Source organism: Aythya fuligula, chromosome 1 (genome assembly GCF_009819795.1).
Source record: "Aythya fuligula isolate bAytFul2 chromosome 1, bAytFul2.pri, whole genome shotgun sequence".
Taxonomy (NCBI): domain Eukaryota; kingdom Metazoa; phylum Chordata; class Aves; order Anseriformes; family Anatidae; genus Aythya; species Aythya fuligula.
In genome coordinates, this window is record NC_045559.1 from 138,977,373 (window position 1) to 138,994,937 (window position 17,565).

The 17,565-nt window shown below is 39.5% G+C and overlaps 1 protein-coding gene across 13 annotated transcripts in view; it reads right to left on the minus strand.

Annotated features, from left to right (window-relative positions):
- The window catches only part of INPP4A (inositol polyphosphate-4-phosphatase type I A), a 110,627-nt gene that overhangs the window by 32,170 nt on the left and 60,892 nt on the right, over positions 1 to 17,565 (minus strand). For 5 of the 13 annotated variants that reach the window (XM_032183066.1, XM_032183058.1, XM_032183075.1 and 2 more), the window contains exons 4-14: positions 16,728 to 16,772; positions 15,201 to 15,319; positions 14,970 to 15,086; positions 14,164 to 14,243; positions 11,552 to 11,705; positions 10,460 to 10,550; positions 9,665 to 9,812; positions 6,783 to 6,913; positions 6,327 to 6,431; positions 5,439 to 5,547; positions 1,998 to 2,015 (exon numbers count right to left, since the gene is read on the minus strand). In XM_032183066.1, the coding sequence (XP_032038957.1) occupies positions 1,998 to 2,015; positions 5,439 to 5,547; positions 6,327 to 6,431; positions 6,783 to 6,913; positions 9,665 to 9,812; positions 10,460 to 10,550; positions 11,552 to 11,705; positions 14,164 to 14,243; positions 14,970 to 15,086; positions 15,201 to 15,319; positions 16,728 to 16,772 (1,117 nt within the window). The remainder of the gene's footprint in view (positions 1 to 1,997; positions 2,016 to 5,438; positions 5,548 to 6,326; positions 6,432 to 6,782; positions 6,914 to 9,664; positions 9,813 to 10,459; positions 10,551 to 11,551; positions 11,706 to 14,163; positions 14,244 to 14,969; positions 15,087 to 15,200; positions 15,320 to 16,727; positions 16,773 to 17,565) is intronic. The other 8 variants (XM_032183085.1, XM_032183137.1, XM_032183124.1 and 5 more) reach the window with 3 other exon arrangements.

Consider the following 17,565-nt stretch of genomic DNA (forward strand, 5'->3'; position numbering starts at 1 on the left):
CTCACTACACCAAACTAGGGACTTGGTAAAACTCTGTCACAGGCTCAGCTGTAACAAACTAGCTTTCTCCATCTAGGAAGGGAAAATACAAAAACTATTATACTACTAAATTACATAAAACTATAGAGGTAAAACATATCTTTGTATTGGTACACTGCAGGCCCACTAAGACCATTTACCTGGTAGTGGAGAGGATGAATATTCACATGTTTTTTAGACACCTACTGAAGTTGCTTTCCTAACCTAAGCCAGATGTTGACTCTCTCTCTCTAGATGAGTTAGCTACTATCTCCCCATCAGTTAAAGGCTGAGTTAATCCTACCTGATGGAAAAAGAAAAAAAAAATCACAAAAGCTGCCTTTTAGCTTAGGAAATTAACTTATACTGAAGCTTATTGAAAGGGCATGGCTATTTGAAATCAACCCACCCACCACCTCTTTTTCACTCTTACACTCTTTTCACTTTTACACTCCTTTTCCCCTAAAGGGAAAGCTAGGATGAATATCAGGCCTTTACTTCAGCTCCAGCTGTGACAAGCATGATGCCCATTCATGATGTGGCATCAAGCATGAGCATCCATTCTCTATTATCTTAATCACACTCTTTTTTTTCCACTCACAAATGGTTTCAGCACAGACGAACCTGCTGTGAGCATCAATCTCAGCACTGCTTGAAGGACAGAGCAATGCCAAGGGACTACATAGAGAGGAGTTTCTTTTCCAGGCACAGTTGCCTCAGACCTCTACCTCTGGGAAATGTGGATTCCTCTGCTATTCCTAGAGCGATACCATTCCTTTCTGCAGTGTCTCTGTGAGGTAGTACAGGAGAGTTGAATGAGACATGCTTTGAAATCATTGCCACAAATACCAGTTCTTGTCCCTTAATAGATATTAAGGCAAGGGGGAACTTAGTCCCATATCTGTTTGAGCTCCGTTACAGGAAAAGACAGGGGATTCATTTTCCAAGGACAGGACATAATGCAGAAGGGATTTTTGAAAGAGTTTCCTTGTTTGTGTCCCTCTGGTCACCCACCTGAGTGGAGCAGGGAACAGCCACTGCCCAGTACTGCTATGCTATATAGCAAATTAAATCTTAGCTTTTAGGTCTTTCTTTGTACGTGATTTGTGCTCCGTATGGACAAGTGATCTTAGTGACAATTCCTCTGAGCAATTTCTTTCCACAACAACGTGGACGACATGCACAAAGATGTATTTGGCAGGAAAGGCCATGCAGCGTATTGAGATCTGATTTAGAGTTGTTACATTTTCAATCACAAATGTTTGCTGGGATGACTGGAGGAAAATTTTATGGCATAAAGTTCACATAAATTCACCTTCCAACCTGCAATTGCTTTTTCAAATGAACAGCTCTCATTGCACAGTATCAGGAAGCCAGAACACTGGCTTAAATGCTCAGTGAATTAGGGGTCCAACCTTTAATACGAGCAATTTAGAGAGAACTTCTGCACTGTTGAACCACTAAGTAACGTTTCATTTTCGTAGCACTGAACATGGAGAAAAATAAACAAAAGTTAAGTGGAAACGTTTAAATGCAGACATGGATTACAAAAGTATAACCCAAGCCCAATCTATTGGTACAAAGGTTCAAGAATCTGTAGCGTTATCCTAATTATCTTTCATCACTGACAGAAAGTTTCTCTCTGGGGAGTTTGCACTGGAAATAACAGAGGAAAAGGTACAACATCCTCATGCTCTGTTCCTCAGCTTTCTAACTTCTTACACTCAGAGAGCGCCAGGAAGCTGTTCATTATAAGCAAACATTGCAGATGAAATGAAATTCATTCACACATTGTGTTCTACAAAGCAGCTATGATTATTTAGAGCACAATTAGGGGTGCCATGATGCATGACATTAAAAAGCCCTGCACACATTAAAACACACCAGATCTCTGCCAAAGAAAAAGAAAGAAAAGGAAAATAAAACAACCCAAAGAACATAAGCTCTCTCTACGGAACTCTCAGAAACAGAAAACTCACCAACACTCCTCATAACTGCTAAAAAAAAAACAAAAACCAAAATAAAATTAGCAGATTGTTAGCAAATACCAAAAGCAGAAAACAAAACAAATGCTTGGGGAAATAACGTATTTGTGTCGTCTTTTCAACAAGGCAGGTACATACGATTAAACTTTTAAGCAAAAAAAACACAGATTGCCAGGGGACCAGGTGTTGTTCTGGGAGATGTTGGGGATGCAGTACGCGCAATTTTGCTGATGAAAGGAGAAAGAACTAAACAGTATCTATGTAACGATGAAATTGAGGAGATGGAACTCAGTTCTACTATAGTGTTTGTTATGATAACATAGAAAAACTTATAAGACCCATCTTACCAGGAAGATCCTATAATTGTATTTTATATTAACAGCCAAGTTGAAATTCGTATTTCCAGAGTGGTAGAAAGAACAGATTACTGGCATATCTTGAGTTAGCTATCAAGACATTCATAATACAATGCATTTTTTAATCAATAATCCAAATTAGGATCTCACTCTTGATGTCTTTTAGGCTAGTAGGGCCCACTGCAATTCCAAACCCTAACTTCTTGGAAATATAGGCCCTAAAATCAATACTGACTTATACAGAGCTCAAGGACTGGATACAACTCGTCTAACTTCAGACACCTAATACCTAGATGTCTGTACCTTAGCTAGTCTTGGACTCTTTGTGCAGTCCATGGTGAGAAACAGGACTTACTGAAGTGCATCGGATTTACCTGGCACCCTGTTGGCAGTGGGGCATGGCATGGGTGGCCTCTGTGAGAAGGGGTCAGGGGCCACTCCATGCTCCAATGGCCCCACCGCAGGGCACAGCTAAGCCCCACAGCCATGCTGGTGGCATCTCTGGGATAATGTGTTTAAGAAAAGGTGAAAATAACATCTCGCAGAGAGAGAAGGAGGGAGCAAAATCAGTGAGTAACAGCTGAGGAAGCACTAAGGTCAGAGCAGGAGGTCCTTCAGGCGCCTAAGCAGACATCTCCAGCAGCCAGTGGAGGACACATGCTGGAGCAGACGGGTATTCCTGGAGGGCTGCTGCCCATGGAGGACCCTCTGAAGCAGAGAAGTGTGAGGGGGAAGGATTGGCAGAGGGAAACTGCGGTGTAGTGAATGTAACCCCTCTTCTGCCTCAGCCTGCCCTGAGCCACTCGGGGCAGGGGGAGAGGAGACTGCAGCAAAGGAGTGGGGTTGGCCTTGGGAGGCAGGGGAGAAAAGATGCTCTTTTACTGTTTGTCTTTTAGCTTCTCACTATCTGAGTCTGTTCTAATTGACAATAAGCTAATTTTCCCCAAGTAAAAGTCTGTTTTGCCTACAATAGTACTTGGTAAGTGATCTCCCTGTCTTTATCTCAACCACAAGCTTTTCCACTCCTGTTTATTTCCTACCTTTTTCTCTCTGTCCTGGAGTGAGAAGGGGATGGCAAGCAGCTAGCTGGGAGTTTGGCTGACCCACCACACACAGGTATCTTACATTAGGGTATCTGTCGTGTCCCCTGCTGACTCTGGAGGCAACCCAAGATAAACTAGCTCAGATGTTTACATCTGCACTGAAGATATCTAAAGGTGGAGGACACGAATTCCACCACTCCTGACTGAAACATTGCCTTTACCTGCAGATTTCTGCAGACTGTTGTTGTTGGGAGTGTCACCGTGTGCTTTTTTTAAACACCTACCCATATGGAAGAGACTCTTTTGTATTAACTGAATTTGTTTTGCACTTGTTCATTTTATTTTATTTTTTTTTGTAGCCCATAGAGACGGTTTTACACTTTAAGCTCATGACAGGAGGGCTCAATTATACAGCACAAGGTCTTTCACAATGTATTTTGTTAGCTTCAAACGTCAGAGCACTTCATTTTTTGTGTGCTTCCTACATTCCCAAATAATGAGTGTAGCAACTGCTCCAAGACAGAAATGCCTACTTGAATGGAATAACCTGGCTGAAATTGAATGGCTGATTCTCTGTTCTGCTGCATCAAAAATCTACTCTGATTCTCTGGGTAGATACACTATTTGTGCCTCCTTGCTTTTAGATGACTAGGAATAAATTGCTACACTACTGTTACTGGTCTTCTAAGTGAACGCTGGAGAAGCAAAATTCCTCCCAAATTGATTCTACAGAGTAGCAGAAGAAGGGCCCACAACCTGTGTAATCTGCTGAGCATACTACCACAGAAATGTTATTCTTCAAATATGGAACCTGCAGCTTTAATGGACCCAGAAAGAACAGTTCAGTAACACTTACAGGAAAAGCACCAGATAGAAATTAAGATAGATGAGCTCAGTTACTGAGTGAGGAGAAAAAAAAAAAAGAAAGACATGGGAATTTAGATATTGCAGGAGTAAGGCCCACTGAAGTACCTAATAGAAGGAAGATATTTCAGAAAGCAACAGTAGTTGCTTTCTGAATGGGAAAAGAATGGGAAAAGCAAGCCCAGCCCAGAAACAGTGTTTCCTGGTTTATAGTTTTCCCTAGTCCCATCCTAGCACACTCTTTCAGTTGGGAATAATTGCACTAGGCATACTTTTGCATACTTTTTTCTTTCCAGTACACATCTGACTGATATTCACAGGGTGTTGCTACTCATTATCAACTGCCAAAACTGATGCTGCACTTGGCAGATCAGCTCTGAACAGTACAAATCCTTTCTTTGGAAGGGCATTAGCAAAGTCTCCTTTCCCTGGCTACAATGACTCTGTATAATGCTGCTCTCATTGTTCCTCCAATTCTCCACACTGCAGCAAAACTAATGCAGACCCAAACGGTATTATCTTTTCCTTAGCAATTGGTGTGGATGCCAGGCAGTCTCTCTCAAGATTGCACAATGGTTGAGATTGGAGGGGATCTCTGGAAACCACCTGGTCCAACCCCTGCTCCAGCAGGGCTACCCAGCACAGGCTGCCCAGGCCCATCTCCAGGCGGCTTTTGATCTCCCAGGAGGGAGACTCCAAAATCTCTATGGGAAATTTGTACCAGTGCTCCTTCCCACCAGTCTCGCTAGAAAAGCAATAAACACAAATTGTCCATGAGGCTTTTGCCCATCAGGCACAGCTGTGGGTTGAAAGCACGATGTAGTGCAGCTGAAGAGCTTCTGCAGGCCAATTTTCTAGGCCACAATTTGGTAAACTCAAACCCAACACTTAAAGCAGCTAAATAAATGAATCAACAAGTATTCAGGAAAAGTAACTATTTCACTAAAAGAACTATTAGTAAGGACCTATCATTAAACAAATATGGCAATATAAAGGGGAAACTTTTTCCTCACCTCCTTTGGAAGAAAATATAGAATAATCTTCACACCGTATAGTAGAACTATTGAATGAGGTGCAACAAAAACATAGAATGGAATGGTTTTTCAAATCACTGAACATGGGCTGCTAGGAAAGGGCAAGATATCAGCCGACACAACAACATTTCTACTTACTGTTTCTTTGCCTCTTCAAATTTATGAAGCTTTTTCCGCAGGCCACCTGATTTGAAGCCTTGACAGTGAGCTGCTGGTGCTCCTATGGTGACTATGTCGTAGTTCTGATCTAAGATGGACAAAAAGGACTTACAAATGAAAGCTCGTCATCTTTACATAAACAGTTGTGGAAATTCAAAAACTGTTCTGAATATAATTTTGTAAAGCATTGCGCCAATGTTTTGAAGGACATGTAAATCATGAATTGTTTTAGAGGCCCTGGAAATCGATTAAGTACTTTTGAGGCGAAAGAACTCTACTTGAATGCCAAGTCCTCCGTTTCTTAATCTGCAAATCTGACAGTGAAAAGGAAGCCTCGAGCATTGCCCTTTACACCAAACCTGCCATTACTGGAATTGCTCACATGGTCACATGGGATAAGCGTGTGCCCATGGTTAGTGGGAAACAATGTTAAAGAAGGGTTAAGTTAGATCATTTACAAAGAAACAAGCCTTATGTGAACTAACTGGTGTGATTTTGCACAACCCTACTTGATGACTCCAGAGAAAAAGTTAACAGTAAACAGTGATCAGAATCTTTGCTATTCTGACACAAACCAAAACAAGTGGAAGTGACACAGCAGCTTAATCCAATACATTCCCTAGCACAAAGGCTGTCTTGTGTCACCTAGGGCAAAGTTAACTCCAAACCTTACTTTTGCCACCTATAGAACAGGGATAATTATATCTACACGTATTCTTTTGCAAAGAGTTTTGGAATCCAAGGACAGAAAGTGTTATACAAATGCCATGTAGTGTTAATACTACAGAGCAGTAGTTTGTGGAAACTTGACGACGAAAAAAGACAAAAGAAACAGAACAAGGTGAAGAAAGACAAATAAACAAATACCTGATCCTCCATCATCCTGGACTCTCATTCTCTGTATATGTAAATTCGTGGGAACAAATTCCAATTTTTTATCAGCTTTCAAGCTACTGGCTTTAAATGAAGGACCTGAGAAATGCAGGAGAAAAGTTAGCATAAAAACTCTGCATCTGCCTATGTTAAAATACTCAAGGGGCTTCATTCATCATTGGCTACATGCCAAAAGTAAAGCAGAGGAAAAAAAATATAAAAAAGATGTGTCTTTCTGTTAACATTCGAAATTCTTCTATACTTTAAGGATAAAGTTAGAGAATGAATAGAAAGCAAACATTCCCACCCAAAAAAAATAATAGAGAAAATTAATCTAAATAGTATTTTTTACTCATCAAACTGAAACATTCTAGGTTCCCAGTTTAAGAGAAGCACTAACTATCACGTTTGACAAGTATCACTTTATTACAAAAAAGAAATCTTGCTGACCTTTATACTGATGCAGGTCAGTTAAATTTTCCTGATAAGTTAAAATAATCGTTTGGTACTGAGTTACTATCTGTCGACGAAGGCTTTCCCAACACGGAGACAGTTCTCCCAGTTCTTCTAGTTCACAGACCCTATGGAAAAAAAAAATAAAAAGGAAAAAGAAAAAAGAAATAAGAGAGGTGTTTAGCTCCATTGTCTACTTGACAGAGAGTAAGTTTCCCATTGTAGCAATGTAGCATTTTCCTCAGTTGGTGCATTGTGAACTCACTCCTACCTAACCCAGTCACCAAACTGGGAATGCTCCCCCCGTATGTCTCAAAGCACTTCTGGTGAGCTCTATCCCAAGGAACAGGGGTTCTTTGCAGGTTGAATACACCGTGTTTCCCCAGGAGCCCGAGGTGTTAGTCAAAAACAAAGCTTCCCACCTTCTGCAGGAGCCATCAAACCATGCAATGATTTGCAAATGATGAGCACTGCCATCATGTCAGGTGACTTGGGACAATGATGACCTTTTTAGGACACTCCACGGAACATTTATGGCTCTAAATTAAATCAGAGCTACGACAGACTGTAGCTGGGAGATAAGCACCTGACATTAGGTACAAGGAATATCTGTGCTGCCCAGGTGTCTACATGACAGTTTTCAAGGCCAGGAAGGGGGAAGCCTTAAGAAGTACGGGAGGTGGTGGAGTCCCTGGGGGTGTTCAAGGAAAGGTTGGACGTGGTGCTTGGGGACATGGGTTAGTGGGTGACACTGGTGGTAGGGGGATGGTTGGACCAGATGGTCTTGGAGGGCTTTTCCAGCCCTAATGATTCTATGATAAGCATTCACAAGGGGTTTGAAAGATATAAGGTAACCCAACAAAGCCTTCATCTAGGATTCCGGATTTTAGGCACTCAAGTTTCACTCTGGGTGGAATACAGAATGATTGAATCCCCCCAGATTTGAACAGAAAAGCCCCTGGCTTTTCCACTATACCTTGACTGCTAAATTTTCAGTCACACATGGCTATCCTATGTTACATAGTGCACCCCAACAGTGCTGCAGAAAAAAACATTCAGTTTATCTCATGTCATGCTTGTGACTACTGCCTTGTTGAACTAATACGCTACTTGGAATAAGGAAATTGGAAAAAGTAAACAAGTCAGCATTAGACAGAATTCAACAGAAATTACCACAGGAAGGGTAGGTTATGTGTCAAAATGATGTATAAGTTTTTTTGCAGCTTTCTCAATATTCCTAATCCATAGCATTAATCAACTGTCCATACATAATTTAGGGCAGCACATGACAGAATAATTTCTACCTACATTATTTAGGATATTATTAGAAGGAGGCAAGTTTCAGATTGATTTGCCAACAGGCAACACTGTAAACTATACATATCAGTGACTTGGAAAAAGACACTTCTAGTTTCATTCTATCAACTGTTTCTACATAATATACTATTGTAACCACCTTATCCAGTTCCCTACTCAAAAAAAAACAACATGCATTTGAGCCCAGACTTCCTGAAGTAAATTCACAGCTTAAAACAAGCTTCTTTGTTTACCCTATGAGGCTAAGATAGCAGGGCATGTGCATATCATAAATAATTAGGGTAGTCAAAATATCCCCCTCATTAGATATTTCCTTTCAAAGAGCTTTGGACCAGAAAGGCTTTATGTAAGTGATAGCAGCTGCGACTATCCAAGGGTGTTTTAGGAGTCACCACAATGTTAAGACAGAAGCAGCTGTGCTCATGTAGCTGCTCTCCACTTTTCTGGGCTACAGCACTAAAACTGAAGAAAAGAGCACTTGGCCAAATCTGAGATATCCGACTGAATACAAACCATGACTGCGCTATTTCCCACACTAGAACAAAACAAGGCACTGATTCAACATGGACATATCAGTAACACACCTTAAAGAAAAACAGTTATTCATTAGAAATACAAAATATAACTCACATCTAAATGTGTAATGGCACACCCCAAGCCCCTTCCACCACCAAGGATGTAGCAGCACAGCTATGCAAGGTACATCATTCTTTCTCTAGAGTCTAAGAACTAAAACGCCTTAACTTGACTTAACCTGACTACTCTTTAAGTAAATGCACCCCCTAAACAACAAAAGGCAACAGCAGGTAAAATCAGTGTGAACTTCAGAAACTCAGTTGTGTTATGCAGTTTTTCTATACATTACAAAAAATCACTGCAATGTTCTTTTGAAAAGTTATCATTTTTGCAAAATCTGAAAAATACTTGCAAACGCTGTAGACTGCTTCTGCCTCCTCATATGGATTAACACTTGACTTTCTTTCACAACATCCCAAGAGGGTTGAAATGTATTAATATAGGACACTGAGAGCACTGAATAGCTTTATTTTTAGGTAAGGTTGGACTTAATTAGGCCTCTAGGAGAGGGATTCAAACTCAGCCCCAAATACTCAGAAATAAGGCTAAAATCATTTTACCATCCCAATGGAAATCCTGTCTTTTCTAAAGAAGACATAAACCATTCTGTATGACCCTCTGTTCACAAAGCACAGCCTACAAACGTAGGGAAGTAATACACATAAATGGCTAAGCTGCCTGGAAGAGAGGCGACTGCTTCAAAAAGGACAGATAACACTTAAGTGCAGATAACTGCAGTATTATCTTAATCGTTCAGTCTGCCAACAATTTTCTTCCCTTAACACCTCTGTATGTTCATGTTATCATATACTCAAGCCCAAACTCTATACTCAACACAAAATCTTGTTCACTGTAACAGCACAGTCAGCAAGTTGCTGCTTGTACTATTTTTCCTTCAGTGCTGCTGTGCTTTAACATGGATAAATTCCTTGGTAACTCGGTAACAGCCCCATCATGGATTTATTACCACACCAGCCCAGACTCACCTTGCTGCATCCTCTTCTAGAAGAAGCTTCACGAACTGCCTGGGTATGTGCAGCGACAGCACGCTCTCAGCCATTTGCTCCAGGATTCTCAGGTGGTTTCCATCGGTGGTGGGGAAGCGATACATCCGGCAAATGGCGCCACCAAACACTGAAGTGGTAAAAACATGTTATTTAATCAGAGGGGTTGAGTTAAAAGCATATGAAATCTCTCCTACTATTTTTTTAAAGTGGCTTTGATTCACTAACATGCTGTAACACACTGCTGTAAAAATCCAGTTTAACTAAATAGCAGTCTAGCTTTTCCAAACAGGCACATACTGCAATGACCATTCTTCTAGCATTCACATGAAAAGCCTCAAAATGATTTAAAACGCTGGTAAGGAAATAAAACGCAGATTCAACTTGTGAACTTTTATTTTCCTCACTTCCTGCACTTTCCTCTCATGTAATCAGTTGCTGGAAAGCTAATCTTTCTTCAAGATAAAAAAATCTGAACAACTGCTCTGCTTCACCCCACCCCAAAAAATGCTTAGGAAAATTTTATGGAAAATTTTATAGCACAATGAACAATGAAAAAAGTTGTCCTCTGCTGCTTTTACAATAGAAAATGCTAGTGCAAACGATAAAATAATTTATTCTTGTATGACCCTCAGTAGGCTGCTCAGTCAGCAGCAGCCTGTTCCTATTCAAATGAAACATCTGCTTAAATGCCCTGGGGCCAAAGCAGAGAGCAAGAGCTTAGCTTTGCTTTTACTGATGCTGAAAGCCTACTTGTTACAGTCCACAGCAGCTTACCAGATTTCAGTAGTGCATCTTTCCGTAATGAAGCATATTTGGATCTGATTCCTAAAGATTCTGTTAAACTTTCGTCAACTGGTAACACAGTCTAAACAAAAACAAACAAAAACAAACAATAAAGAAAATAGCCTCAGTGCCAAGGCAACATGAAGTGATGACCCTATTAGACAGACTTAAAGGAAGTACTCAACACAAGGAAGGTTTAAAAATAGATATTCCAGATATGTTCACTGTGAACAAAAGCTATCACAGACTGAAATAATAAATCCACTTAAATGTACCAATTTAAACATTCTTGTTCAATGCTACTGCAGAGTTTCAAATGCTGTAAAACATTTCATCTAGTCCTTGAACTACTTAATATTAGCACAGCTCCAGAGTCCTCAGAGCTACTCAAATACATTTTTATTTGTTCTAATACAAAGTGATACTGATACACACTGCAACTGTGATACACAGATATGGTTGCAATTATCACCAGTACATTCAGCACACAAGGTTTACAGAATTAAGCATATGTCTAGGTTGAGAAATCACTGTATCTGCTAAGGTTTTTTGTTTTGCTTTGGATAAAAAAGTATAAAATAAAATGTAGTATTCAAGTAACCTGTTCAGTTTTATTAAAATCTTTTACGCTACTTTTAAGATACATTTTTAAAAGGTGCTTGGGACAACTCCGGAAAACCTACCTAATGTTCCCTGACCACCCCATACAGCTTTGCTTGATACCAGTGTCCAATTCACAATGTGCAATACCACAGCTTTGTGAAACTGCTTATGGATTCCTCAGTGCAGCAGGTATACTAACACAGAGTACCACAAGCCTATTCTGATGAAAGGCACTTGAAGCTAAAGCTTAATTACTGTAAGCTGTTTTTTTCCTCTAGATTTTAAACTCCAAACATGAGCAACAAGATCTCTGCCAAATACAAAATTGCTCCACACCATTAGGCTGCTCGTCATAGTATTTTGAAATTGGAAAGCACCAATAAATTACAAGGCAAATTGACAGCAGGTCTCAACAGCGTTCATTTCAATGCTGGCAATAAATCTGCACCTTTCTGAAGCTGAGCTAATGGTGATACTCACCCTTCCATTAATTGTATCAGGTGACCTTGTCACTGGAGGCCTTTGGTCAGTTTTTTCCTCCATTTGCCATCCAATAACCGTAATGTTACCTACGCGGTCACTTTCAGCAGACCTGCAACAAACACTCTGCGTTGAAATTTTTTTGGAGGTGGACCTGTTTATCAACAAGGGAACACTTATAAAAGGCTATTAATCTTCAGACCTGATGAACATTTTAAATAGGAAGCTTTTCAATTTAATTGTACATATTCTTATAACATGCTATTCCAATAGGAAAATGTTCTCATTCCTTAGGGATACTGTCAGACCTCCTCATTAAAGGCAACACAAAACCATGAGTGTGTTTCAATACCTTTGTTAAACCAGAAAGGGTTTGGATTTTACAATTAGCCTGTTGTAGGCAAAAAAAAAATAAATAAATCTTAAATTGTGAACATTAACAGAGAGCAGATAATTGGATGCATACATGTGCATGTGTGCCTGTACATCCAAAATCGAATCTTTTAACTCTCAATGGGGAGCCTGCTACTTGCATGCAGCAACTGGTACAGGCTGGTTGTAAATTTTGATAATACGTGGACTAGACAGAAGTAGCACACTGAAAACCCTCCAGTTAATAGAGCCTTGAGTCAAAGCCACCCATTAGGATTCTGATCACATTTTGTGCTTCTGCAGTTAGATTATTTAGATTGGGAAAATCGGGGGCCTGACATTCCAGAAAGAAGAGCTGATGCTAAAGAGACGGATCCTGAAAGAAAGTGGTCTAGGGAAGAAGAAGGTAAAGATCCTCAATGAAGGAAAGGTCACTGAGGTGAGGGATGATCCTACTGATCAGGGAGGTGCAAGGACACAAATGCCAAGGACAGCCAGGGTCCTTGGCCACTAACAGCTGAGCAGCTGCACAGCATGAACAACTTTATACCCAACCTTCCCAGACCAGCAGCAATCTCTCTGCTGGAGATGGAAGTCAATACCACATGAGCCTTTCACAGAGGAGGGAGGAAGTGTGTGTGTGAGACAGAATCCAATAAGGTAAAAGCTCTAACCTTGCTGGTTTTTAAATAAACCTCAGTACCCTCACCTACCACAGCTGCCATTTATTCTGTCTCTCCCATGACACAGAGTATTCTTGGCAGAGACATATGTTATTATTTGAAGATAAGTTCTGAGTGGTATTTTAAGATTGTTGTTTACATTTTAGAATATGCTGGGACAACCAAGACAATAATAATAACAGTAACAACAACAACAACCACCCTGGAACAGACAACACTGGAGAGACAAAAGAAAAAGCACACTAGAAGACTACAAGGAAAGGTCTAAACATCCAAGTCATGCAGTATGTTTATAAACATTGCTTAGCATCCAGCTTTTACATCTGAAGGGTAATATGACAATGAAAAGATATGCATGTACTCACATGCTTTGCTCTAATAATCAGAATACACTTGATATCAAAACAAGCATTTAATAAAACCTACTTTCAGCTGTGTCATGAAAGAATAAATCTAATAGAATAACCACATCTATCACAGAACCATGAAGTTTCAGCTATCACACTCCTCTTCTTTTTCACCCTCATCTTCACAGTTACAATAAATTGTACTGTTTGACCCATAATCAGGGTCATACTTTTGGTGTCTTTTCTGACTCACTTCCCTCATCTGCTCTCCCTGTTAAATCATGTATTTATTTTTCTTTACAACACATTGGAGAAAAGCCCCAAATTTTACTCCTCTCTCCTCTTAGCATCAGAAGCTTTGTCCATGGCTTGGTTAGCTGTGCTAAGAAGTTCCTGAATGTTTGTCACAGTCACTGTTTTTAGTGCTAATAATGCTGATTTACATGCACATTCTTCTTCAGCCTCTCTGATTATGTTTCTCCCTTTCAAGAGATTTTCCTTTGCCTTCTCCAACAAGGATTCATTCACGTCCTGCCTTCAACACGTTTGCACATTTACACTCCAAGGCTCTCTTTTCTTAATCTCACTTTGCTTTCCTCGTTCTTCTCCAAGCCTCCACTTAACTTCATCCCACACTGGATTTCATGCATGTGGTTTAACTCTTCTGATTAGAACTATTGCCTTCAGGATGTGTATCAAACTCACATCCTCTTCTTTTTCATTTCCTACTTTTTATCTATTATTTCTTTTCTATTATCTGTTTACACCAAGGTGTTCCAAACAGGTGAAGTAAGCCTCTGTTTTGATGGGTTCCAATCTCCCTACCACAAGCCCTTCACCCATCAGCATAGTTAAAAATGTTCTGTTTTGTCACTCTCCACACACACATACAAAGAGATGATAGGACAAACTGAACAAAAATGCAATTGGTCTTGACAACACTGTTTGACTTGTAGAACTAGAACCAAAGTTGAACACAATTCACCATGTTTGAAAAGGTCTTGTTCCACAAGTTTAAATTACCATGCAATATAAAATCTCCCCCTTTTTATTTTTTTTCTTTTCCTTGATGGTGGCCTGGAACTTAAAAACAATAAAATAAAATAAAATAAAGTCTTCATCCCATCTCATGGATAGCTCTCACTACATCTTAACCATGCTTCCAAGAATTAAGATGGCTGATTCCTAAATGAAGGAAAACACTACAAACCTTAGTGTTAAGTGCAACCTGTGATTCTTCTCCTGAAGAAGCTCTTTTACAGTGAACATCCCAGAACCCAACAGATACATCTGGAAAGAAGATGATTACCAGAACTGTAATTATTTACCTTTGCAACAAACAAAACCTTTGTCCACTGAAGTCCAAAATACAATTTCTATTCTTCCTCAAAGTCTGACCCAGACTTGGCTCCTTGTGAAGAACACACCTCTGCAGGAGCTATTCCTCTTTCCCTGCAGCCCCCCCATGAAGCACTCTACAGAGGAGGACAGCCCAGCTTTCCCTGAGGAAGCTGTGAGCAAACATGCACGCGGGGCCTGAATCAGCATTCTGGCCAACAGCCTGAGCACAATTGGCTGGAATGGCCCCCTGATCTAGGTAGTTTGGTGGGAGGGCTGGCACTTATATTTTTTTCTGTAAGGCAGCAAATGTTATCCTTGAACAGAATCACTAAGGGATCAGGGCAGGGGAATTTCTGAGAGGAAAGGAAAAACATTCTTCCTCAGAAGCTTTTTTGCTGCTTGCTCTGCCTTGCCATCTTACAGAAGAAAATAACTGTGGTTAAACTAAAGGCAATCTTGCTACAGACCAGCTTTATCTGAGAAAACCAGCAATACTCCCCACTCTGTTAATTCCATCCTGTGGCATTTGTCCCTCCTTCCCCTACCCATCTTTTCTCTAGGAGGCACGTTGCTATGTCTTTGCATTTTTCCAGAAAACTTCCTACTTTTATCTCATTGCTTCTCATTTGCTTGCTCCACTCTGACTGGGGAGGCAACAGAATGACGAATACTTACTGTTCCCTGAGATCTATCTTTGACGTCATACACGGAGAGTTTGATTTGTGTCATTTGATTGATAAGAGAGTCTTGGAAAAAGGCAATGCTGCTTAGAAATATAGGATTACTTGTTCCCTGTAATCATAAACAAAAGAGGCAAAGAATACACAAGGCGATAGTTGTTATGAGGATATACTTCTTGTGTTAGCTTCGATTTTAAGTCTAATCCAACAGTACCTCAACACTTACCTCAATAATTTCTGTCTGTGCATGCTTCGTCCAGAATGCCTGAGGAGGTGTAGTTACACTCACTGCTACAAAACTATTTGGTTTTCGGTCTAGTGATGGAGTTAGCAGCTCACTGCAAGCTTCAGGCATGTAACAGAGAAATAAATTTAGATTTTAGACTTTTAGTCTTTCTCATATTGTTGTAAGACTCTACATTTTTTTAAAGCATATTATGTAATCTGAGCAATAAAGCCCTGAAAGCCTAGGATTCAGTCTACCACTACACCATGAAAGCAGACATCATTCACCTTTGTGCATACAGACAGTAAACATGCAATCAGATCGCTCTTGCTCCAGACTATACAACTATCCATTAAACATGTCCTCTTCCAACACCTGCCTACCCATCCCTCCAGCACAGCTCATTAGAACAGTGCTCATGCAGAGAATTTCCACTGGGAATCTCACGAGCATGGCTGTATTTGATCTGAAGTCACGCTCTATTAAGCCCGTTACCAAACGCTATTTTGCCATGGAGAACCAAAAGGAGTCCTTGAACGTTGATCAAGAAGCACTACTATGAGGAGAACTAGCTTGTAATTACAAAAGGACAGTAATTTATCTCTTCTAAAATGATACAGAGAGTTTAACTACTGGGAAGGGACTACAGTGAATAGAAAACAAATCAAAAATTCCAGTGAATGACTCTGCACATCTGCTTTGCAATTCAGAGCTAAATTCTAGCTAGCTAGATACAAGTAATTACAGCATGGTCTGGCTCTGCTTTAGCTAGATGTGCAAGGTTAGTTTTGAATTTAACTGGGCTAGCAAAATGCTTACATGTACACTGTACAGCTTTGCAGTTCTGTGTATTTTTAATGTATTTGAAAATATTTAAAAATCCTTATTCAGTTCCAAGTTAATTCTAGTTAACATTATTATTCATAGTCTTATTATACACTTCTGTGCAAATTATCTAATTTTCATTTCAATCATATTGGTAAGAGCAGAAACTTCCAAACACCCAAACACTATTAGCGCAAGAAAAGCATGCTGCAGTTGAAAATGTGGACTGAATTTTAATGAGAAAAATGCTTCTCACTTATTTTTCAAGTGAGGTGAGTCAATGCACAAGTTTCTTGTCCATATTTAAACATCCCAGAAATTAGGTCGCTGAAGCATCTCACATTGTCACTTGATAGCAAAGACCACAGGAAAAAAGGTATGTGTGATAGTTGGTAACTCTTACAAAATATTCTGTCTGAAAATGGTGTTTCCACCAAATCTTCAGTTTGGTTGAAGACTTGAACTGTTGATATACTGAGACTGAGGACAGTTTCATAGTATCTTCACATAAACTAAATGTACATTTAAAAATAACATTCACAAATCAAACATTTAAAAGTTTATAGGACAGATGTTTTAACTACAGATTTTTAAAAATATCACAAAATCTTTTGGCTGTCTATCAAAAGCTACATATACTTAATAGCACATACAATCAAAATTATCGTAAGTCTAAACAATCCTAAAAACCACTAAACATACCTAAACTGAACTCTAATATCGGCTCATCTGGATCCTGAATATTTCCTGTAAACCAAAAAAATTAGCACAAGGTTAGCAAAGCATTGCTCTCATGTGAACCCATCCTTGAAATTGCAGTTACAGGGGAAGAAATTAAATTTAATAGAAAATATTAACATTCTTAATTCAATGAGCCGTGAATATTTAGAATATTCATTAGCTAATCTTTGGTACTTAAAATTTATTTAAAAAACCTGAGATGAACTAATTTTATAAGATATGTTAAAACAATGACAAAAATATGCAAAACTACACCAGATTATATTGAAAATGGGAATACAAAATGTCAAATCTCAGAGGAAAATAAAAGAATTAGAGCCACTTAGCGTCTGAGGCACTATTAGCTCCAAATTATTAAATCAGATATATCTCCTCAGTAATCAGTGAACAGGGAAAAGTTGGAAAGTATCTGTCTCTCTCACTAATCAAATAAAGACTCCAGGGATTACAGCGCTAATTTACTCACCGTAAAAGATGGGGAAGATAAATCTAAGATTCCTGAACTCTCTTGAAAAGTATATACAATGTCAAACTAGGAGGTTGCCAAGACTCTTCCTAGACAACCTTGACATGCTTTTACTATTTTGCCCCATTGCTTTTTTTTCACTGAAAATAGTAACTGCACAAAATCTACTTTAACTTCTTTTCCCTTCTCTCTTCAATTTGGATGTTTTGCCTACATTAAGAATGGGAATTTTTTGAACGCTCCAGATAATCAGACACATCTAAATCTTCTAGGAATGGGAATAAAAAAACGGTCATGTTAGTAAAGGGCAGATTCTGAAAGGGGCAATAAAGC